General features: G+C 40.9%; 1 protein-coding gene across 10 annotated transcripts in view; it reads left to right on the top strand.

Moving 5' to 3' along the window:
* The window catches only part of ZRANB3 (zinc finger RANBP2-type containing 3), a 317,061-nt gene that overhangs the window by 268,285 nt on the left and 23,241 nt on the right, over positions 1–25,535 (top strand). For 8 of the 10 annotated variants that reach the window (XM_007964848.3, XM_007964840.3, XM_007964845.3 and 5 more), the window contains 3 exons: positions 17,179–17,593; positions 19,763–19,963; positions 23,695–23,786. In XM_007964848.3, the coding sequence (XP_007963039.3) occupies positions 17,179–17,593; positions 19,763–19,963; positions 23,695–23,786 (708 nt within the window). The remainder of the gene's footprint in view (positions 1–17,178; positions 17,594–19,762; positions 19,964–23,694; positions 23,787–25,535) is intronic. The other 2 variants (XM_007964841.3, XM_007964847.3) reach the window with 1 other exon arrangement.

The following is a 25,535-nucleotide window of genomic DNA, read 5'->3' as shown; positions in this document are numbered from 1 at the left end:
CCCATTTTGTATTAGTCCATTTTCATGCTGCTGATAAAGACATACCCAAGACTGGGAAGAAAAAGGGGTTTTTTTGTTTCTTTTGTTTTTTTGAGACGGAGTCCTGCTCTGTTGCCAGGCTGGAGCGTAGTGGCACGATCTAGGCTCAATGCAACCTCCGCCTCCTGGCTTCAAGCAATTCTCGTGCCCCAGACTCCCAAGAAACTGGGACTACAGGCACGCACCACCACGCCCAGCTAATTTTTGTATTTTTAGTAAAGACGGGGTTTCACCATGTTGGCCAGGTTGGCCTCGAACTCCTGACCTCGTGATCTGCCCACCTCAGCCTCCCAAAGTGCTGGGATTACAGGTGTAATCCACCATGTCCAGCGGAAAAAGAGGTTTAATTGGAATCACAGTTCCACAAGGCTGAGGAGGCCTCAGAATCATGGCAGGAGGTGAAAGGCACTTCTTACATGGTGGCAGCAAGAGAAAATGAGAAGGAAGCAAAAGTGGAAACCCCTGATGAAACCATCAGATCTCATGAGACTTATTCACTATCACAAGAATAGCACAGGAAAGACCGGCACCCATGATTCAATTACCTCCGCTGTGTCCCTCCTACGACACATGGGAATTCTGGGAGATACAATTCAAGTTGAGATTTGGGTGGAGACACAGCCAAACTATATCATTCCGCCCCTGGCCCCCTCCAAATCTTATGTCCTCACATTTCAAAACTAATATGCCTTCCCAAAAGTCCCCCAACATCTTAATTCATTTCAGCATTAACCCAGAAGTCCACAGTCCAAAGTATCATCTGAGACAAGGGAAGTCCCTTCTGCCAATGAGCCTGTAAAATCAGAAGCAAGTTAGGTACTTCCTAGATACATTGGGGGTACAGGTTAAATACAGCTGTTCCAAATGGGAGAAGTTGGCCTAAACAAAGGGGATACAGGGCCCATGCAAGTCTGAAATCCAGTGAGGCAGTCAAATTTTAAGGCTCCAAAAAGATCTCTTTCAACTCCAGGTCTCATATCCAGGTCACACTGATACAAAAGGTAAGTTCTAATGCCTTTGGGCAGCTCTGCCCCTGTGGCTTTGTAGGGTACAGCTTCCCTCACGGCTGCTTTCACAAGCTGGCATTGAGTGTCTATGGCTTCTCCAGGAGCATGGTGCAAGCTGTCAGTGGATCTACCATTCTGGGTTCTGGAGGACGGTGGCCCTCTTTTCACAGCTCCACTAGGCAGTGCCCTAGTAGGGTTCCTGTGTGAAGGCTCCAACCCCACATTTCCCTTCCGCACTGCCCTAGCAGAGGCTCTCCAAGAGGGCCTCACCCCTATAGCAAACTTTTGCATAGGCATCCAGTTGTTTCCATACATCTTCTGAAATCCAGGTGGAGGTTCCCAAACTTCAATTCTTGACTTCTGTGCACCCACAGGCTCAACACCACTTGGAAGCTGCCAAGGCTTGGGGCTTCCATCCTCTGAAGCCACACCCCAAGCTGTACATTGGCCCCTTTCAGCCATGGCCGGAGCAGCTGGGATACAGGGAACCAAGTCCCTAGGGTGCACACAGCACAGGGACCCTGGACCTGGCCCATGAAACCACTTTTTCCTCCTGGGCCCCCTAACCTGTGATGGGAGGGGCTACCATGAAGGTCTGTGACATGCCCTAGAGACATTTTCCCCATGGTTTTGGGGATTAACATTAGGCTCCTTGCTACTTATGCAAATTTCTGCAGCTGGCTTGAATTTCTCCCAAAAAGTTTTGTTTTCTGTCACATAGGCTGCAAATTTTCCAAACTTCTATACTCTGCTTCCCTTATAAAACTGAATGCCTTTAACAGCACCCAAGTCACCTCTTGAATGCTTTGCTCCTTAGAAATTTCTTCTGCCAGATACCCTAAATCATCTTTCTCAAGTTGAAAGTTCCATAAATCTCTAGGGTAAGGGCAAAATGCCACCAGTCTCTGCTAAAACATAACAAGAGTCACCTTTGCTCCAATTCCCAACAAATTCCTCATCCCCATCTGAGACCACCTCAGCCTGGATTTTATTGTCCATATTGCTATCAGCATTTTGGGCACAGCCATTCAACAAGTCTCTAGGAAGTTCTAAACTTTCCCACATTTTCTTGTCTTTTTCTAAGCCCTTCAAACTGTTCCAGTCTCTACCTGTTACCCAGTTCCAAAGTCACTTCCACATTTTCAGGTATCTTGTCAGCAACACCCCACTCTACTGGTACTGGTTTACTGTATTAGTCCGTTTTCGTGCTGCTGATAAAGGCATACTTGAGACTGGGAAGAAAAAGAGGTTTAATTTGACTTAACGTTCCACATGACTGGGGAGGCCTCAGAATCACGGCAGGCAGCGAAAGGCACTTCTTATATGGCAGCGGCAAGACAAAATGAGAAGGAAGCAAAAGAGGAAACCCATGATAAACCCATCAGATCTCATGAGACTCACTTGCTATCACTAGACTAGCGCAGGAAAGACTGGCCCCCATGATTCAATTACATTCCCCTAGGTCCCTCCCACAACATGTGGGAATTCTGTGAGATGCAATTCAAATTGAGATTTGGGTGGGGACACAGCCAAACCATATCACATTTATAAGTGAGAACATGTGGTATTTGGTTTTCTGTTCTTGCATTAGTTTGCTAAGGATAATAGCCTCCAGCTCCATCCATGTTCCCATAAAAGACATATCATTCTTTTTTATGGCTACATGGTATTCCATGATGTATAAGTACCACATTTTCTTTATTTAGCCTGTCATCAACATGCATGTCTGTTGATTCCATGTCTTTGCTATTGTGAATAGTGCTACAGTGAACATTCCTGTGCATGTGTCTTTATGGTAGAATGATTTCTATTCCTCTGAGTATATAACCAGTAATGGGATTGCTGGGTCGAATGATAGTTCTTCTACTTTTAGCCCTTTGAAGAACTGCCATACTGCTTTCCACAATGGTTGAACTATTTTACACTCCCACCAACAGTGTATGTGTTCCCTTTTCTCTGCAACCTTGCCCACGTCTGTTATTTTTTTCGCTTTTTAATAATAGCCATTCTGACTGGTGTGAGATGGTATCTCACTGTGGTTTTGATTTGCATTTCTCTAGTGATCAGTAATATTGAACTTTTCTTCATATACTTGTTGGCTGCATGTATGTCTTCTTTTGAGAAGTGTCTGTTCATTTCCTTTGCCCACTTTTTTGTTGTTGGTGGTGGTGGTGAGACAGAGTCTCGCTCTGTCACCCAGGCTGGAGTGCGGTAGTACAATCTTGGCTCACTGCAGCCTCCGGCTCCCAGGTTCAAGTAAATCTCATGCCTCAACCTCCCAAGTAGCTGGTACTACAGGTACATGCCACCATGCTCAGCTAATTTTTGTATTGTTTGTAAAGATAGGGTTTCACAATTTTGGCTAGGCTAGTCTCAAAATTACTGACCTCAGGTGATCCACCCATCTCGGCCTCCCATAGTGCTAAGATTATAGCTATGAGCCACCACACTGGGCCCTTCACCCACTTTTTAATGGAAGTTTTTATTTTTCTCTTGTAAATTTGTTTAAGTTTCGTATAGATGCTGGATATTAGACCTTTGTCGGGTGCATAATTTGCAAATACTTTATTCCTTTCTGTAAGTTGTCTGTTTACTCTGTTGATAGTTTATTTTGCTGTGCAGAAGCTCTTAAGTTTAATTAGATCCCACTTGTCAACTTTTGCTTTTGTTAAGATTGCTTTTGGTGTTGTCATGAGAACTTTGCCCATTCCTTTGTCCAGAATGGTATTGCCTATGTTGTCTCCCAGGGCTTTTATACTTTTGGGCCTGGAGGCTCTGTACAGGGAGTTGCTGAGCAGCTACTGGCTCGGCATCTACTGGCTCGGCATCTACTGGCTGCATAGCTCTGGTGGGGGATGGCTAGAGCCCCAGGCTTGGAAGACCTACCCAATGAGCAGATATGGGAATGGGCACCCATGTAACAGTCTGGCCAGTTTTCCGTAGAGCTACTGAAGTATGCTGAGGGCCCCTCCAGTCCCTAGTCACCTCGGATTTTCCAGTACCTAGAGGTATCACCAGCGAAGTCCGCCAAACGCAAAGATGACAGCCTATCCCGCCCTCTGGAGCTTCCTCCCAGGGAAGTACAGGCCTGTTACTGGTCCAGAGGCTCCTGAATGAGGTAGCTGGTGACCCGGTTGGGAGGTTCTGTCCAGTGAGGAGGAATGGGTTTGGGGAGTCACTTAAAAAAAGCAGTCTGGCCACGTTTTGGTAGAGCAGCTGTGCTGTGCTGGGGGATCCCTTCTACCCTCCATACTCCATTCCGCTTGGACTGTCCAAAGCGGGAAGACTGGAACGGCTAAGGTGCAAACAGCAAACATGGCGACCAGCCCCTCCCTTCAGGACCTCCTTCTTAGGGAGATGCAGTGTCGCGTCTGGTAGCTGCCTGGCATTTTAGAGGTGTCATGGAAGTGAGCTGCCGTGGAAGTGGGGCCTGCAGGCTGTTGCTGCTCATCCACCCGCATTCAGCCTCTTTCCTAGAGATATGTACAGGAGTCTAACCTCCCACTTCATGGGACACCGCACCTGGCTAAGACCATGTCTCTAAAAAAAATCATAATAAGTAGTAGTAGCATTTTATTTTTTACTACTTTGGGTTTTTTAAAAAAATCAAAATGTGTTTTATTTTGTGTGTTTTGTTTTCTGTCTACCTGCAGGGAAACACTAGTTGTGCCTAAGAGTGGATATTGTCAGTATTTTATTCAGCTGTATGGGAATAAACATTTTGGAAAATCTGAAAAAAAAGTCATTTCTTTCTTAGAATAATTTAAATCTGTTTTTTCAGTTAGATGATTAAAACCCTACTTGTGTCACTCTATCTCCTTTGAAAACAGACTCTTGTTGACTTGTTTACAAATGCTCATGAGGGCTGTTTAGTTCCAGTTCCAATCATCAATCCTCTATGGTTCAAGAGACCAGCATGATGTTCCGATCACCCATTTGTAAAACAGGTTTATTAATTTTTTCAGGAACAGGGGCCAAATGACATGAGGCAGTAATGGTTCCTACCAGAGCTGCCCTTTGATCAAAGTCTATTAAACCTGACATCAGTGCTTTTGTTGGTAGCCTGTGCTTCCCTGGAATAGCACCAAGCTTTGAAGTGCTTTATTTTTTATGAGTTTTACTAGATTTTTTTTTTTCCCCTCTCCTTCAGTTCTAATAACTGACTTTTAATCCTATCATCATGGCCAGGGGATTTGTCTGTAAAGACCAGTAGTTTGCTATGGTGAAAAACAGGGCAAATAGATTAGGACTCTGAACTTTCCAGATAAAAACATTCATTTTTGCCATCTTAAGCATTTTGCAGTTTGTATTCCCAGTACTTCTCACCAAAAGCAGTATTTTTCTTTTGTTTTTCAAAAACAATATGGAACAAAAGACAGGAACACAATAACTGAGTTTCAGCTGTATAACTGAAGAGAGGAATATGTTCTTCTATCTTCCACTTTCCTTATGACATGGGCATGTTATTGTAATTATATTTTCCTCATAAGTTTTGTGATAAAAATTACCATAGGCTTAGATCACTCTTCCTCCTCTAAGGAGCAGGGAGTCATGTTATTGATGAATCTAACATTTTTGGAAAATATGCATTTTTTTGGAAAGCATTCTGTTTGCAGTTATTTCTTACTACCTTTTTCCCAAATTCTTTAATCAGTGAATCTATTAACAGCTGTAGCAGTGTTGCCAGCTCTACTTAAAAGAGAACACTTTATGAAAAATTAACAAAAAAGGACAAAGAAAAGTCATTAGAAGCATCTTACAGATATTTATATTTGATATCTGTATCTACAAATTAGTATCTTATTTAAGGTCACCTTTTTCTTTTATAAACCAGACATGTTCCCAATACCTGCTTGAGTCTCCATGAGTTGATGGTGATATGTCTCTGTCTCAAAACATCAAGGATGGCCGGGCGCAGTGGCTCATGCCTATAATCCCAGCACTTTGGGAGGCTGAGGTGGGTGGTTCACCTGAGGTCAGGAGTTTGAGACCAACCTGGCCAACATGGTGAAATCTCATCTCTACTAAAAATACAAAAAATTAGCGGGGCGTGGTGGCAGGTGCCTGTAATCCCAGCTACTCGGAGGCTGAGGCAGGAGAATCGCTTGAACCTGACAGGCGGAGGTTGCAGTGAGCTGAGATCGTTCCATTGCACTCCAGCCTGGGCAACAAGAGCAAAACTCCATCTCAAAAAAAAAAAATCAAGGATAATGTGTTTTGTTTTAAACTGACCTATGTGACCTTTGGGTCCTGCCAGTAATTTCCTAGCCATTCAAATCCATGTGCTTTTTTCTACTTACCTTATCAACAGTTTCCCTCTTTTTTGATTGTGTGACCCTACTTGTCATTTGCAGTCTTTTGAGAAATTATCCAAACTCCAGTTACAGTGACAGACAGATGAGCTCAGCTAGCACATTTTGTGCCTGCAGAGCACTCTGTGCTGGCATTCTTCAGTTTATAAAAATTATTATTTCAAAGAGGCCAGAGGGATTCTCATGAATTATGTAAGAGATTCATGTATTTGCTTCTCCTTAAAAAGAGTGTCACCACCCATGTGTATATTCACATATAAATTATCAATCCCTCTTTATGTGCAGAAAATTAAGGAAAGAAATGAAGCTATTAGGGCTGGTGCCATGACTCACGCCTGTAAGCCCAGCACTTTGTGAGGCCGAGGCAGGCGGATCACCTGAGGTCAGGAGTTCGAGACCAGCCTGGCCAACATGGTGAAACCCCGTCTCTACTAAAAATGCAAAAAATTAGTGGGGCATGGTGGAGGGCACCTGTAATCCCAGCTACTTGGGAGGCTGAGGCAGAAGAATGGCTTGAACCTGGGAGGCGGAAGTTGCAGTGAGCCGAGATCACACCATTGTACTCCAGCCTGAGCAACAGAGTGAGACTCTGTCTCAAAAAAACAAAAACAAAAACAAAAAGAAGAAAACAAAAAGAAATGGGGCTATTAAAATCACAAGTGCATCTTCAGATTTTTTTTTTTTTTTTTTGAGACAGAGTCTGGCTCTGTCGCCCAGGCTAGAGTGCAGTGGCGCAATCCTGGCTCACTGCAAACTCCGCCTCCTGGGTTCACGCCCTTCTCCTGCCTCAGCCTCCCGAGTAGCTGCCACCACGCCTGGCTAATTTTTGGTATTTTTAGTAGAGACAGGGTTTCACCGTGTTAGCCAGGATGGTCTCGATCTCCTGACCTCATGATCCTCCTGCCTTGGCCTCCCAAAGTGCTGGGATTACAGGTGTGAGCCACCATGCCCGGCCTCAGATGTTTTATTCTACTCTCTTAGACCCAGCCTTTGGTGGGTCCTGAATTTTTGAAACTATGGGGACAATAAAGAACTGCTCCCCACAAAACACACACAATGCAGAAAAATGACAATTTCAGGGGCTTCCCAAGCTCACAGAAGACCATCCAGGGTCTTGTGAGAAGCCTATAGACTCCAAATTCAGAACTCATATTCAGGCCTGGCACCTATAATCCAAGCATTTTGGGAGGCTGAGGTAGGTGAATTGCCTGAGCTCAGGAGTTCAAGACCAGCCTGCCCAACATGGTGAAACCCTGTTTCTTTTCGTTTTTTGTTGTTGTTGTTGTTGTTGTTGTTGTTGTTGTTGTTTTTAGACAGAGTTTCAATCTTGTTGCCCAGACTGGAGTGCAATGATGTGATCTTGGCTCACCGCAACCTCCTCCACCTCCCAGGTTCAAGTGATTCTCCTGCCTCAGCCTCCCAAGTAGCTGGGATTACAGGCATGTGCCACCATGCCCAGCTATGTTTGTATTTTTAGTAGAGATGGGTTTTCTCCATGTTGGTCAGGCTGGTCTCAAACTGCCAACCTCAGGTGATCCGCCCACCTCAGCCTCCTGAAGTGCTGGGATTACGGTGTAAGCCACAGCACCCGGCCTCTGTCTCTGCTAAAAATACAAAAAACTAGTCAGGCATGGTGGCACATGCTTGTAGTCTCAGCTACTCAGGAGACTGAGGCACAAGAATCACTTGAACCAGGGAGGTGGAGGTTGTAGTGAGCCAAGATTGTGCCATTTCACTCCAGCCTGGGCAACAGAGTGAGATTCTGTCTCAAAAAAACAAAGCAAAAAATCATTTTCAGTAAACCAGGAGCCCCTCTTTGTTTTCATCCAGCAGGTATAATTATCTTTAGAATATATCAAAGAGATTTTCTCACTTGTTTTTCTATTAGTCATAGCTGCTAAATGTCAAAGAGACCTCATCAATCAACTTCCTGCTGATTGCCCAGAGGCTACGATCAGAAAGCACAATTGATGACATGGATCAGGTTTCTCACTGATTACCTAGTAGGAAATCCTTACTCCTTTTAGGCCTTCCAGCTTATGGCAGCCCTGTGGCCAGGACCCTAACTTGTAAGGTTTACTTCCTGTGACAGCATTCGTCATTGTTCTGTTTAGCCATCATAACATTAGCCATAGCTAATCTTGTCCTCTCCTTTTGCTAACATTGTATTCTTAAGAGTATCTTTTGGTTCACAATATTATTAAAATGATTTCCTTTCTACCCTTTCCCTTGTTTTCTGGATTTTATGTACTAAAGCCTTAATTTTATTACTCAAGTGTAATGTTCTATTTTAGAACATCACCTATACTGATTACTCCCATGCACTGTTCATAAACTACCATAATGGCAGAAGTATGCATCAATTTCTCATACTGTCAGTCACTACTAACCTTACCTCTCAACCTGCCTTCAGCACATAATGAGAATTCTCAAATGCTATTTTCCCAAAATAAGTCATTGCTTAAATAGTAAAATAAGTTATTTTTAAAATAGCTTAATTAAATAGCTTAGTTAAGAAGATCAACTGTAAAGCTGGTATATGAAGGCCCTGAGAATTCTTTTTTTGGGGGGGAGGTTTCTTTAGTTGTTTTGTTTGTTTGTTTATTTTTGAGATGGAGTATGCTCGGCCATCTAGGCTAGAGGGCAATGGCGCAATCTCAGCTCATTGTAACCTCCACTTCCTGGAGTCAAGTGATTCTCGTGCCTCAGCCTCCCAAGTAGCTGGGATTACAAGCACCCACCACCATGCATGACTAATTTTTTTGTATTTTTAGTAGAGACCGGGTTTCACTATGTTGGCCAGGCTGGTTTCGAACTCCTGACCTCAAGTGATCTGGCCACCCTGGCCTCTCAATGTGCTGAGATTACAGGCGTGAGCCCTCACACCTGGCTAATTTTTGTGTTTTTAGTAGAGATGGGGTTTTGACATGTTGTCCAGGCTGGTTTGATCTGTTTGACCAGATCAAGTGATCTGCCTGCCTTGGCCTCCCAAAGTGCTGGGATTACAGGCATGAGCCACCACACTCAGCCTTCTTTGTTCTGTTTTGTTGTTGGGAAGGTTTCTTTTGTTTTAACAAATGTTGCAATTGTTTTTTTGTTTTTTGGGTTTTTTTGGTGGGAAAATGGAGATATAAGTCATTAAAGAAACAGATTCTTTAAAATATAGAATGGGACAAAAGATTCAAGTATTTTTTAAACATTATTCAATATAGATGACAGTGGACTATTATACATTTTATATATATAGCTATGCTGACATCAGTTTGTTTTATTTGCTCTTCTTAAGAAAAAAAAAATTTAAGGCCAGGCATGGTGGCTCATGCTTTTAATTCCAGCACTTTGGGAGGCTAAGGCAGAAGGATCGCTTGAGCCCAGGAGTTCAAGACCAGCCCAGGCAACATAGAGAGACCCTTGTCTAAACAACAACAACAACAAAAGTTAACCAGGCATGGCAACACACACCTATAGTCCCAGCTACTCAGGAGACTGAGGCAAGAGGATCTCTTGAGCCCAGAAGGCTAAGGCTGCAGTGAGCTGTGATCGCACTACTGTACTCCAGCCTTGGTGACAAAGTGAGACCCTGCTTCAGAGAGAAAGAAAAAATTTTTTTAAGTATAGGAATAGAGGTGGTTGAGGTTATGGTTAAAGCATTAAATTGAAAACAAACAGATTAAGAAAGATTCCTTAATTAATGGTAAGTTTTTGTTTGTTTGTTTGTTTTTTAGACGGAGTCTCACTCTGTCGTCCAGGCTGGAGTGCAGTGGCGCAATCTCGGCTCGCTGCAACCTCTGCCTGCTGGGTTCCCTGCCTCAGCCTCCCGAGTAGCTGGGATTACAGGCACGCGACACCAGCACAGCTAATTTTTGTATTTTTAGTAGAGACGGGGTTTCACCATCTTGGCCAAGCTGATCTTGAAATCCTGACCTCGTGATCCACCCACCTTGGCCTCCCAAAGTGCTGGGATTACAGGCGTGAGCCCCCGCGCCTGGTCTCTTTAGTACCTTTCTCTGACCAGCTCCGTGGGTGGTAGCTAACATTGTGTCGTCTGTGGAGTCTGTGGAGAAACTGACTAGACCAAGCAAAAACTTGTGGAGACTGAAGGAGATCATAAAAGAGTCGGTGATGATGCTACAGTGAAGTCTTCCATGTGGAACTCCTGATGGCATTTTAGCATCTTATTAAATATCAGTTGATAACAAAAGGCCACTAGGCATTGAGGATAACCTCTCATGTGAAAAACAGAAACCAAAACAAACATCCAAGCCAAGAATGAGACACAAAAGCAACAGAGACAATGTAATGAGCTGAAGAAAATGTAAAAACAAAACAAAAAACTACCATCAGTAGCCACAGAGAAGTAAAAATATTGTGCTCATGAAACAAGAATAAGAAAAAGGAAAAATCAGAGAATACAACAAGCTCTTAGAGCTTAAAACTTTAATACCAGAAATTAATAATTAAATAAGGAAAGAAAGAAGGATAATGAAGAAATTACCCAGAAGTAGAACAAAGATATAGGAAAAGTGAAGAAAATTAAATAATCTGTTCAGAAACTTTTTTCTTACTAGGAGGTCTAGAAAGATAAGATAGAGGAAGAAAAAAATAATTTAAGAAAACTTCCCAGGACGGAAGGACACAAGTTAATCTGATTGAAAGAAAGTACCTGCTGAGCACTTTGGGAGGCCGAGGTGGGCAGATCATGAGGTCAGGAGATGGAGACCATCCTGGCTAACATGGTAAAACCTGTATCTACTAAAAATACAAAAAATTAGCCGGGAGTGGTGGCGGGCGACTGTAGTCCCAGCTACTCGGGAGGCTGAAGCAGGAGAATGGCGTGAACCCAGGAGACAGAGCTTGTAGTGAGCTCATGCCACTGCACTCCAGCCTGGGCGACAGAGCAAGATTGTCTCAAAAAAAAAAAAAAAAGGAAGTACCTACTGAAACCCAGGTGCAGTGGTACGCCTGTAGGTCCCAGCTACTTAGGATGCTGAGGCAGGAGGATTGCTTATGCCCTAGGAGTTTGAGCCCCATCTGGGTAACACTGAGACCCCATCTCTTTAAAAAAAAAAAAAATTAAAAAAGAAAGTACCTACTGAGCATCTACTATAATGAATGGGAAACCAAAACACACACTAAAGCCATCACCCTTCTGATTTTTTGCTTTGAGTTTTTTTCTGGATCTTTTACTCAGTCGACCATTAATTTTGTTCCCTTGTTTTCTGTCCTTTTTACCTTTTCTTTATTGAACTACCTCTATGTGGCATGACATCCACTTTTATGATTTTATCCACCTGCATGTCCATGATTGTTCTCCGATACCTACATCCAATTCTCTCTCTTTTTTTTTTTTTTTTTTTTTTGGAGACAGAGTCTCGCTCTGTCACCCAGGCTGGAGTTCAGTGGCACAACTTGGCTCCCTGCAACCTCTGCTTCCCGGGTTCAAGTGATTATCATGCCTCAGCCTCCCAAGAAGCTGGAATTACAGGCGTGCGCACCATGCGCAGCTACTTTTTGTATTTTTTGTAGAGCTGAGGTTTCACCATGTTGGCTAGGCTGGTCTGGAACTCCTGACCTCAAGTGATTCGCCCACCTCACCCTCCCAAAGTGCTGGGATTACAGGCATGAGCCACCATGCCTGGCCTCAGTTGACTCTCTCATGGACTCCAAACCTGCTTCCTGGAATCCTCTACCCCAGTACCACTAGTTCGCATACATTTCTAAAAGTGAACTTGTTTCCTTATCTCTTGTTTTTTGGTCTTCTAATGAACCTATTTATCTTTCTGTATTTTCTATTGCAGTAACTGAAAATATCATCCCTACCATGTTATAAGTCAAAAATCTAGGAGTCTGAGGATTACTCTAGGCCCCTGCATCTTCCTCATCCCTCATGTTCAATCAGCGTGTCCCATCAGATCTTGCTGATAGCCCCATATGTCCTGAGTTCTCAGGAAACCCTCCTATTCCCCATTCATCCCTCAAGGAAGGGACAATCAAGGGTCATTAGACATTTGAAGAGAAAATCTATAGCATGAAAAAGGTAAGCAAAAGTAAACTAATACACAGATTGATCCTGAAGATAATTTAAAAAAAACTCTTAAGTAGTAGTTTCAGATTTGAGATTATATTGCCTATAAAAATAAAATGAGAATATGGTTAAAAAAATAGAAAATAACAAGAAACTTTTAGATGGTAAAAATATGACTGCCAAACTAAAATAATAAGGGTTGAAAGATAGGTAGGGGAAAACTAAGAGTTTATAGGGTAAAAAGACAAAAAGAAGGAAAATATAGTAAAAGATAAGACATAAATGTATAAGTCTAACATTCTACTAATAGGAATGCCAGGAAAAGAGAAAAGAGAAAATTAACAGAAAGGAACTATCAAAGAATAATAAAAATTTTCAAGAGCTAAAGATAGTAGTATTCAAAATAAGGTATCTTCGGTGCTGAGCAAAATTTTTAAAGGCACATGAATATAGATTATATAGAGGTAGATCACTGTGAAATTTTAAAATACCAGAAATAAAAGTTCCTGAAGAGCCCTAAAGGAAAGCAAAAATATGCAGCCTACCAAGAAACAACATCTTCAGCATCAACAGATGTTGGAAGAAACAGAACAATGCCTTTAAGGATTTGAGAGGTCAGGCATGGTGGCTCATGCCTGTAATTACACCACTTTGGGGGGCCAAGACAGGTGGATTACTTGAGCTCAGCAGTTCAAGACCAGCCTGGGCAACATGTTGAAACTCAGCCTCTACAAAAAATACAAAAATTAACCAGGCATGGTGGCATGCTCCTGTAGTCCCAGCTAGTTGGGAGGCTGAGGCAGGAGGATCACTTGAATCCAGGAGGTCAAGACTCCAGTGAGCTGTAATTGCACCACTGCCCTCCAACCTGGGTGACACAGCAAGACCCTGTCTCAGAAAGGAAGGATTCGAGGAGAATCATATGCCCAGCAAAACTACTGAATAAGGATGAGGACAAAATCAACTCATTTCTAGATAGGCAAGGACAGAAAGTTTACCTCTCTTGGAAATACAGTATGGTTTAACTAGAAATAGCTGATAGAATTTGTTCATGTTTGCTGAACATTTGCTAGTATTTTCAAAATTCTGCAAGCTCTCTTTGCAGTTTTATTGTATAGAATAGAATATTTTCTTTAAATGTTTAATTCTTTTTGTTTCTTTGTTACCTTTTTTGTTTTTAAGAGACAGGATCTTGCCATGTTGCCCAGACTGGGACTCCTGGACTCAAGCAATCCTCCTTCCTCAGCCTCCTAAGTAGCTAGGACTACAGGTGCACGCCACCACACCTGGCTAATTTTTCTGTTGTTTGTAGAGACAGGATCTTGCTATGTTGTCAAGGCTGGTCTTGAACTCCTTGTATCAAACAATCCTCCTGTCTTGGCTTCCCAATGTACTGGACTACAGGCATGAGCCACTGCACTCAGCCTGTTACCTTTTTTTTAAAACACCAACTTCATCAGTCTATTAATCTCTTTGCTTTCCTCCACCCCTTTTTTTTTTTTTTTTTGACATAGAGTCTCACTGTGTCACCCAGGCTGGAGTGCAGTGGTGCAGTGTTGGCTTATGCAACCTCCGCCTTCCAGGTTCAAGCGATTCTTCTGCCTCAGTCTCCCATGTAGCTGGGACTACCGGTGCATGCCACCACGTCCAGCTAATTTTTGCATTATTAGTAGAGACAGAGTTTCATCATGTTGGCCAGGCTGGTCTCGAACTCTTGACCTCGCGATCCGCCCGCCTCAGCTTCCCAAAGTGCTGGGATTACAAGCATGATCCACTACGTCTGGCCGACCCTTTCTTTAATTTCCCTTATGCATTGTTTTAAAAATCATGTCTTGTGGTTAATGATTTCATTCTTTATATTTATCTGAATTCTGTATATTTCACAACTAATTAGATAACTTTTTATAATATTTGAGAATGTATAAATTAGCCATGCAAAATAGGAGTTCTACATTATTTGGAGTAGTGGGGTAGGGGAGAGTTTTTTTCCCTATGATAACATGTTTTTTGTTTTTTTTTTTTTTTGAGATGGAGTCTTGCTCTGTCGCCCGGACTGGAGTGCAGTGGCTGGATCTCAGCTCACTGCAAGCTCCACCTACCAGGTTTACACCATTCTCCTGCCTCAGCCTCCCGAGTAGCTGGGACTACAGGCGCCCGCCACCTCGCCCAGCTAGCTTTTTTTGTATTTTTAAGTAGAGACGGGGTTTCACCGTGTTAGCCAGGATGGTCTCGATCTCCTGACATCGTGATCTGCCCGTCTTGGCCTCCCAAAGTGCTGGGATTACAGGCTTGAGCCACCACGCCCAGCCGATAACATGTTCTAATTTTACAAATAAGAGAACAGCCTAAATTTTCCTTCCTTATTTTTTCGCTTCCTTTTTTTTTTTTTTTTTTTTTTTTGAATTTTTATACTGTGGTAACATAAAATTTGCCATTGTAACCATTTTTAAGTGTACAGTTAGTGGCATTACATTCACAGTGTTGTGCACCCACCACCAGTATTTCCAAAAATTTTCCATTACCCCAGATAGTCTATAATTATTTAGCAATCACTCTCCATTTCCCCTTCCCCTCCAGCCTCTGGTAACCACTAATCTTTCTGTTTTTATGAATTTTACAATTCTTTCTCGTACAGTACCACTAAGAAGTACAGATAATATTCACTTTGTAAAATATCATTTACAATATATGGTATTTTGCTATCATTATCTATAGGATCTGTCTTAGTTATCTATTACTGCATAACAAATTGCTCCAAAACTTAGTGTCTTAAGACAACAATAGCCATGTATTATTTCTTTTAGTTTCTATGGGTGCAGGATTCAACCAGGGTACAACAGGGATGACATGTCTCCTCCATGATGACTGTGGCCTTTGCTGGAAGACACCCACGCTAGGGGCTGGTAACTTCTCTGAAGGCTTGTTCACTCATGTGTCTGGCAATTGGTGCTGTCACCTGGGAGCTTTTCTGGGGCTGTCAACTGGAACACTGCAGGATTTCTCCATGTGGCCTGGGTTTCCTCACACCAATGGTGTCTAGGTTCCCAAGGCAAGTGTCCCAAGAGAGAAAGAAAGGGAGTGACAGAGGGCCAGCCAAGTTGAAGCCATATTACTTTCAATGACCTAGCCTCAGAAGTCACACAGCATCGGCTGGGCATGGTGACTCACGCCTATAATCCCAGCACTTTGGGGGCCCAGGGCGGGTGAATCACCTCAGGTCAGGAGTTCAAGACGAGGGCCAACATGATGAAACCCCGTCTCTACTAAAAATACAAAAATTAGCTGGGCGTAATGGTGAACGCCTGTAATCCCAGCTACTTTTGGGAGGCTGAGGCAGGAGAATTGCTTGAACCTGGGAGGCGGAGTTTGCAGTGAGCCAAGATTGCACCATTGTACTCCAGCCTGGGCGACAAGAGCAAAAAACTCTGCCTCAAAAAAAAAAAAAAAAAAAAGAAGTCACACAGCATTATTTTAACTGCATTCTATTGGGTGAGACAGTTACAAAGGTCTACTCAGGTTCAAGGAAGAAGAACATAGATCCCACCTCTCAATGGAGGCATGTCAGTGTCACATTGTAAGAAGAACCTGTGAAATGACATAAGAATTGGTGTGACCATCATTGAAAATATATTCGGCCACAGCGTGTTTCTAACATGGCTCCCAACTGCACCTCTAAAACTAAATCCTTTAATTTACCCTCACTGTAGCTAATAAACCATGGAGACAGGTATCCTACTTTCTGTAACTAGGAAACTGAGATTCACACATTGAAAAGATGAAAAACATGCAATGGTATAGCTGTTCTTAAAAAAAAAATACATTTCTTGAAAACAAGGTTATTATTAAAATGTGTCTACTAAAGAAGCTGTCCTAATTAACAGGTTTTTTTGGTTTCCCCCCCACCCCCCACCCAGGGTCTCACTCTCTTGCCTCAGCTGAAGTGCAGTGGCACAGTCACAGTTCACTGTAGCCTCAACCTCTCAGGCTCCAGCAATCTTCCCACCTCAGCTCCCCAAGTAGCTGGGACTACAGGTGCACGCCACCACTCCTGGCTAATTTTTGTTTTGGAGTTTTTTTTGTTTTTTTGTGGTTTTTTTGTAGCAACAGGGTTTCACCATGTTGCCCAAGCTGGTCTTGAACTCCTGGGCTCAGGCAATCCTGCCATCTCAGCCTCCCAAAGTGCTAGGATTATGGGCATGAGCCACCACACCCAGCCTAATTAACAGCTTCCTGGTCAAGATGCTTCTTGGTCAAGAAAACATTTTCATATGAATAACATTATGTATGAACATTGTGTTTATAGTTTGGGTGTGAAAGCATTTTTTTAGGTCCTTGATTGTCCTGAAATATTTGAATACACAATTGCCTTTTTTACCCTGACATACATTTAGGGTAATGTATTAAGTATATTTTTATTATATAACCGCTCTAATCAAGTTATCTTACCTCTCTAAAGCTGCAGTTTCCTCCTTCAAAATGTGATAATAATAATAGTATTGACCTCACAGAACTGACATGAGGATTAAATGAGTTAATATATGTAAAATGCTTGGCACACAATAAGTGCTAAGAAAAAAGTTAGACACAGGAAGTACATGGATATGTTTTACATATATATATGTATGTATATATGAAGACTCATACATATATATGTATGTATATATGAATTCATTTCCAAAAGGTATTTAAAGGATAAGGCAATATGGTTAATTAAAATATTTTGTTAAGCTCTTTTATGTAAGAAGAACATATTAGATTGCTTCTTACTTTGATAACTACTGTTTGCTTTTCCTAGTTCGAAAAAGAAAAACAGCATGATATTCGATCATTTTTTTTACCACAACCTAAAAAAAGACAATTGATGACCTCCTGTGATGAATCAAAGAGATTCCAGGAGGAAAATACTGTAGTGTCATCAGACCCTACAAAAACAGCTGCAGGAGATACCATCGATTATGAAAGTGATGTTGAACCTGAAACTAAAAGATTGAAATTGGCCGCCTCGGATGACCACTGCAGTCCCTCGGAAGAGACACCATCCCAGTCCAGGCAAATCAGAACTCCACTCATGGAAAGTGTCCAGGAGGCCAAGACCCAGTCAGCCACCCCAGCCTTTCCTGTAGAGGGCTGGCAGTGTAGTTTCTGCACATATATCAATAATTCAGTGTTACCTTATTGCGAAATGTGTGAGAATCCTCAAGGCAGTGCTGGTGAGTATATAGAAGGTGACCATGGAGGTAAGGGCTGTTAGTGGTGTCTTCAGATAACCTGTGCTTATAGAGACTGCTGTTATCCACGGATAGTGTGACTCAGCACAACTTTAGCTTTTAAATTGGAATAAGAGCTTCATATAGTGAAGACTGAATTTATCCCTTGTGGAATGTGAAAAGCTCCTGGTTCTGTCAAGAATGTATATCCCCAAACGTCTGTGATATGGCATTAATTTGGCACAAATGGACATTTCTGATTAATGTCAGCAGGATATGAATTCAGTGGGCAGGAATAGAAGCTCTGTTGCTATGGTAGCAAATATGCCTTATACTCATAGACTTACTATTTTCTCTCCTCTGTAGCTAATACTTGTTTTTAAGGAAATTGTGGATTATTTTTATGTTTAAATAGCAAAATAATGTAATGTCGCTTCTTTGCCTAGTCAGTATACATTGTGCCATGGTTTTTGCTTTTCAAAGCATCAAAATTGCTCTATGGATCAGTCTTCATTTGTGAACCGATTTGATGTCTGGCTTTTTTGAGTTTATTCTTTTTTAAAACATATTATTTTAAAGTTAGAAATCATAAATATACCTCAAGTATGTTTTTATAGCATGGGATACCATTTTCTGATGTTTAGTTTCTGAAATGATTATTAATACCCATGGTTGTCATACATCCGTATTCTTGTTTCCAATTCTATAGAGCATTTTTATAGTAATAAAAATGCCAGGCTGACAGTTTTGGAAACTGGAAGTACACATTTTATTTTATCATTTGTAATAATTGTACACATCTAATTTTGCATCATACATTAATTCTTCAAAATATTGGCATTGACAAAGACTCAGCTAAGATATAAATTCTGATATTGCAGTTCCTTCCTCCTGCCTTGCTCTTCTCTCTGTCTTAATTTTGATTTGAAGGAAAATGTAGGGAGGAGCTGAGTCTTCCCTCTTTCACTTTGGGTGCTTCTACCAAAATTGACAAGTCTGCCATGTGGGTGGTGGTTATATTTGTATGTGGGCACCTGTTGTCTGTGAACTAAATTGGAATCACATGCTTATTCCATGTAATATCTCTGTCACAATTAGCATGATTCCATGCAATTCCCAACTGCTACAGGCAATAAAAATAAGTTCTATTGTGACTTTGAAATAATGTAAGTTCACATTAAATGTATAAGTTGAATTATTTAGCAACAAAAGTCATAATTTAATATGGTTTTGTAGTTCTGATTTTTCCTTTGTGATACTAAGAGCAACAATGAAAATTTCTAGACCTGGAATTTAATAAGGAATCTCTCAAGCAACTTAAAAAAATAAAAACTACCTTTTGTGAATATGAAAGTCTGATTAGAGAGAAATAGACAGTCTATGTAACAGTGATATTACTATATATAAAAATATAATTATTAGATTTATATTTCTACCGCTGCCACATCTAATACCCAAATCTTCTCCTCCCTGTTCTTTACTACATCATGCTAAAAACCTGGGCTGTATCTTTGGTCTCTTGCTCACCTCCCACACTCAACCCATCAGGTAACCTCCAAATAAATCTTGATTCCAACCACTTTATCTTTATTGCTACCATCCTACTCTAAAGCCACTATCTTTCTCCCAGACCTCAACAGTCTCCATATTAATCTGATCCTTCAGTGCACAGCAGCCAAAGTGATCCTTTATTCCTTTGCCTAAAACTCGTTAATGGCTTCCAGTTACATTTAGAATATTTAGACCAAGAATATAGGCCCGAGTCCAAGCTTCCTAGATCCATGAACAGCTCTCAGCAAAAATGGGACTCCTTTCAGAGCTTGGTCCTCATGACTTTTGCTATAGGAGTGCTCTCCAAAACCTTCTTACAAAAAAAGAACCTTAGTTGTGTCTTTATCTGAAAATATACTATTTACCTATTTGTTTATTTTATTGTCATTCTCTGCCATTTAGAATGGAGTCTAGAATGCAGGGATTTCTCTGTCCTGTTCTTGCTGTCTCTTCAGCATCTAGAATAGTACTGGGCATATAGTAGGCTCCTGATAAATGTTTTGAACATATGAATAAACATTATTCACTTTGTTTCTTTCTATAAGACCTACCTGTTACATTCTTTTTACTTTACTTTTAATGTAAATTATTACATTTTTGTAATAATTTTTATTTTAATAGTTATGCAAATAGATAGCCTCAACCATATCCAGGATAAAAACGAGGATGATTCTCAGAAAGACACCTCCAAAAAGGTTCAAACTATCTCAGACTGTGAAAAACAAGCCCTTGCACAGTCAGAACCTGACCAGTTGGCTGACAGCAAGGAAGAGACATCAAAAATTGAGAAAGAAGATGGACTTACATCCCAGCAAGGTAATAGTAAGTCTTGTTTCCATTTCTAGCATCCAAGTAATAACCATATACTTTCACACATAATACTGTTATTAGATTAGTAATTACTACCTTGTTCCAGGTTCCTTTTACTCTCTTTTATATTAAAAAATACCAACCATTTGTAACTACATACTTAAACACCAGATGGCTGGAAGAGCTGAGTATGTCTGTTGGCATTCAGACATTACACATAGAGCAAAACCAATAAATAGCTACATGTGCTGCCACCAGGCCTGTTGCCCAGCCCCAACCAAGCCTAGCTCATTCACACAGTAAGGGTGTTGTTTTGATATTTGGGAGGTGCTTTGGACAAAACAGTAAGACTGACAGATAATTAACTAACACTTAGCATATCATTAATCCTTTACACAAAAATTGTTGTAAATGGTTGCACTTAATTAGCATATTTTTTAAAAAGTATTTTAAAGAAAATGTTTTTAGGGAACATGATGTCAAGACTGTATGAATCATGACTGCATTTGGAGCCAACCATACAGTGTTTCGGATTTATTTACTTTTTGGTTGATTCCATTCATTATTTATAGCTGTGATGGTTAGCAAATACCAGCCTGTATGTCATACTTCACTATCATTTATGGGCCAGCTGGCAAGAGACTGAGTACTTTTGGGTTATTTTCCTTGTTACTCGTTTAGTGACCATAGTAACATACAGGTTGATATTCTTATTAAAACAAACCCAATAGTTGGGATGAGACTGTTGAAGTTTTTCTTCTAAGTTAGTTGCTATTAAACACTAATACAATTTAGAGTCTGACTCATAGCTTTAAAATGAAATGTTCATTTAAGAATTTCTGAGCTCAAGGCATCCTCCTTTCTTCTTCTCTCAGCCTTCCTTCTAACTCCTCAAAGTCTTCCCAAAGAATGTCTTGGAATGGATCTGTTTAGGTCTGTTCATTTTAACAGCTTTTAAGTAGACAGTGTAGACTCAGGTGGGTTATACTCTTTGGTGTCTCTAGTTTTCTTTATCTTACTGTGAGAAACTCTCAAGTGCTGATGAAACTCTAGTTATGGGACAGCATATGGCTCAGTGAACTAAATAGCAGACTAGGAACCAACACCTGGCAATTGTCATCAACGGGGCTATGGATCTCTTCATCTATGGCAGGGAATATTGGCTTGTTAGTTGTACAGTGGTCTCTTGATGAAAACATGTTAGCTTGTACTTACAAATGCTTTTTAGAAATCACTTTGGGGAGGCTGAGGCAGGAGAATGGCGTGAACCCGGGAGGCGGAGCTTGCAGTGAGCTGAGATCCGGCCACTGCACTCCAGCCTGGGCGACAGAGCGAGACTCCGTCTCAAAAAAAAAAAAAAAAAAAAAAGAAATCACTTTGAAGTTCTGTTCTGCCAATGAAATTTGCTTTGGCCTCATTCACTCCAGACAATGCCAGCATTTACCCCTTACCTATTCCTGTTTCCCTTTTTTGACTTTTCAGATCATTGGGCTGAGAATTCCACATAAGAGGTATGCTTCACATCTTTCCACTAACATGAATTTCAATGAAAAACAGAAAACAAAGGGAGCACACTATGTTAAATGCTTATTCTACCTACATATGCTCTTTTAGAACCAGAGTGCTATGTACTACTCTAGAACTGTAATTTTGTTCTCTCTGGAATTCCAGGAGTTTGGAAGAATAACCATAGGTGCATCATCTGTAGTCTCAAATCATTAATTTACACTTCATGGCAACACTGAAAAGATAAATATGTTCCCTAATATAGCTGATAGCTATCAAGAATTAATATCAACTGATTTGGAATTGTTAACAGTTATTTTTATCGAAGAATGGCTTCTGATCTTTAAGCATTAATGCATAGTTCTTCAAAGAAAACTGCCAATTAAGCTATGACACAATACCTTAATGTTAGCCCAGACCAGGCCACATCATCCTCTGTTGCTTTGACATTTCTTTCATGTGCTCTGAGGGATTTGGCAATTTCTCCTGCTGTCAGTTGCTTTCTTTGGCATGTAATAGGCAACCCTTTTGAACATCTCAGTAACCAAATGTAAGACATCTTCCTCTATTTGCAGAGCTCTCGTTTCCTTTGGTACCATGAAGCACTCCATTATTCCTTTACAAGAAAATAAGATATTTTGGTTAGTCCTCCAGTGATACACATTTGCTCCTTTAATATCAAGTCTATGCTTTCCTGGTCTGTATCCAAGTTTTATGGTATATACGATAACTTTTCATTTCAATACCAAATCATAGTGAAAAAATGTAAAGACATTTTAAGGTAATAAAGTCAATACATATAGTAACAACAATGCATATACCTCATGTGTAGTGTAGAAGTGACAATAGTATTACAGCTATGACTCAGCTTATGCATACTAAGGCAAAGACAACTGTTTTACAACTGCCACATGGCCAGCAATGATTGTAAAATGCCATTGTTGTTATTGACTGTAAGACATGCCAGTTTCAGAGATGTTAAAGTACATTTTTGAATTTACAAAATAAGGGAATAATTCATAAATCAGGTTTGTAAAGTGGTCAGTGCCTTGATTAGAAAAATAATAGTATGATGACATTGCCAAGTAGAATGGCAAACAAATCATAGACTTCTAGGTCTGGGAAAGTACTTTAAAAGATCACTGAGGAACTGTGAGAGAAGGTAAGAGCACAGGCTCAGGCCGGGCGCAGTGGCTCAAGCCTGTAATCCCAGCACTTTGGGAGGCCGAGACGGGTGGATCACGAGGTCAGGAGATCGAGACCATCCTGGCTAACATGGTGAAACCCCGTCTCTTCTAAAAAAATACAAAAAACTAGCCGGGCGAGGTGGCGGGCGCCTGTAGTCCCAGCTACTCGGGAGGCTGAGGCAGGAGAATGGCATAAACCCGGGAGGCGGAGCTTGCAGTGAGCTGAGATCTGGTCACTGCACTCCAGCCTGGGCGACAGAGCGAGACTCCGTCTCAAAAAAAAGAGCACAGGCTCTGGAGCCAGCTTGCAAGTTTTACATCCTCTTACTAGGCATGTGACCATGGGTAAGTTAGCGTGCCTCAGTTTCTTCCTATGTAAAATGCACTATTTATTTCTGAAAGGTATTACTGTATGTACCTACAACAGTGCCTCGCACATTGTGTGTGCTCACTAAATGTTAACTCTAATTATTATTTAGACCCGCATTGATAATCCTGTATCTCCTGCAAAATATATTGGACAGTAGGACTAAGAAAGGGCTAAATAAGAAGAGATTATCAGAAAAGAAGCTTGTCTACTTATCTTCTTTTGTGAATGTCAGGCACCAGGCTCCAGGGAATCAGGCATTTAAGTGGCCCTCAACATAGCGATGTTGCTGCTAATAATCAAAATGGTGCTTATTCAGTCTCAAATCTACTCTAGCAAAAGGAATAGATTAGTCTAAACTTCAAGACCAATAACAGCTCTTATTGGTGGAAATTCTTCCTTATGCCTACCTAACTTGTATTTTTTCAGCTAATTCTGAATCTGTTTGTTTCTTGTTAGGTCATTAGCAAAAATGTAAAACAATTGGTTACCATATAAGCCGATATGCTCTTCAATGGCCTACTGTGGTAGTTTTATTTCAAGGCTAGACAATTACTTTTTGTTAAATATATTGATATTTTTGATATAGCTATTTCATCATTCTAACCTACACATGATTAAAATAAGCTATTTTAGATAGAGAGTAGATAAGCCTTCAGGTTCTCTTTTGTCTTCTTTAATAGAACAGTTGAAGAGTTCAGACACTTTGCCAGTGTATGACACCTTAATGTTTTGTGCAAGTAGGAATACTGACCGGATTCACATCTATACTAAGGTAAGCGTCATGCAGAGTCTGTAACTTGAAACATAAAAAAAGACTTCCTTTTTTCACTTTTCAGTGGAGATACTTAATTTTATTAACAATGAGATAAGCATCTGGTTATTTTCCTCCTTAAAGCTAATTCTCAAATTTCTGTGTTAAATCTAAAGACAATGAGAGGTAAAACCACACAGTCTTTAAGAACATAGACTTCAGGGCCAGACTGCCTCAGTTCAAATCTGTTAGTATGTAATCTTGGACACATTACTCAACTGCTCTGTGCTTCAATTTCCTCACCTGTAAAATGTGGTATACCCCATTTACCCCATTTATGTGATTATTACACATTGTATGCCAGTATCAAATTATCTCATGCATCCCATAAATATATAAACCTACTCTGTACCCTTAAAAATTAAAAATTGTTAAAATAATAAAAAATAAAATGCAGACAGGATTTGTTGCAAAGATAAAATGAGCTCAGTCCTGTAAAGCACTTAGGACAGTGCCTGGCCTACATGAACTCTCCATAAATGTTAATCCTGCACTGATCACTTGCAGCAGCAGGAGCAGCAGCGTCTTTACAGAAGCCTAAACCTGCCCATTCATGTTGAGTAAGTGCTAGGAAGCTTTTGTCAGATGATTGCTGATTCCTGCCATAGGCTAGCTTAGTAGTAAGCTTTTTAGACTCAGGACCTCTTTGCACTCCTAAAATTTATTGAGAACCCCAAAGACCTTTTGTTTATATAGGTTATATCTATTGATGTCTACTATATTTGAAATTAAAATGGAGCTTCTCAAAAATATTCATTTATGGTCGGGCGTGGTGGCTCACGCCTGTAATCCCAGCACTTGGAGAGGCTGAGGTGGGTGGATTACCTGAGGTCAGGAGTTTGAGGTCAGCCTGGCCAACATGGCGAAACCCCCTCTCTGCTAAAAATACGAAAATTAGCTGGGTGTGGTAGTGAGTGCCTTTAATCCCAGCTACTCGGGAGGCTGAGGCAGGAGAATCGTGTAAACCTGGAAGGTGCAGGTTGCAGTGAGCCAAGATCGTGCCACTGCGCTCCAGCCTGGGCGACAAAATGACACTCTGTCTCAAAAAAAATAATTTTTTTTTCATTTATTAACTTAAATGTGAATAATTAATAATTACATTTTTCTATTTCTTTTTTTTTTTTTTTCTCTCACCCTGTTGCCCAGGCTGGAGTGCAGTGGCACCATCTCGGCTCACTGCAACCTCCACCTCCTGGGTTCAAATGATTCTCCTGCCTCAGCCTCCAGGTAGCTGAGACTGCAGGCACCCGCCACCACACCTGGCTAATTTTTGTATTTTTAGTAGAGATGAGGTTTCACCATATTGGCTGGGCTGGTCTCGAACCCCTGACCTTGTGATCCGCCCACCTCAGACTCCCAAAGTGCTGGGATTACAGGTGTGAGCCACCACACCTGGCCATTTTTTTTGTTTGGTTGTTTGTTTTTTTTTTTTAGAGAGAGGGTCTTTTTTTTCTTTTTTTTTTTTTTTTGAGACAGAATATCTTGCTGTGTTGCCCAGACTGGTCTCAAACTCCTGGGTTCAAACAGTCTGCCACCTCAGCCTCCTAAAGGTGCTAGGATTACAGGCGTGAGCCACCATGCTTGACCAACAATTATTTTTAAGTGAGGAAATGCATATTTTAAGATAAATAGACTCATTATATATTTATATAAATAACTTTTTTTATTTAAAATAATTATATTTTCCAAGTCAAAAAAATACTTAGTGAG

Source organism: Chlorocebus sabaeus, chromosome 10, assembly GCF_047675955.1.
Source record: "Chlorocebus sabaeus isolate Y175 chromosome 10, mChlSab1.0.hap1, whole genome shotgun sequence".
In the NCBI taxonomy this organism is placed as follows: domain Eukaryota; kingdom Metazoa; phylum Chordata; class Mammalia; order Primates; family Cercopithecidae; genus Chlorocebus; species Chlorocebus sabaeus.
Note: the sequence above shows the minus strand (reverse complement) of the source record. Positions and strands in the feature narration are given on the sequence as shown.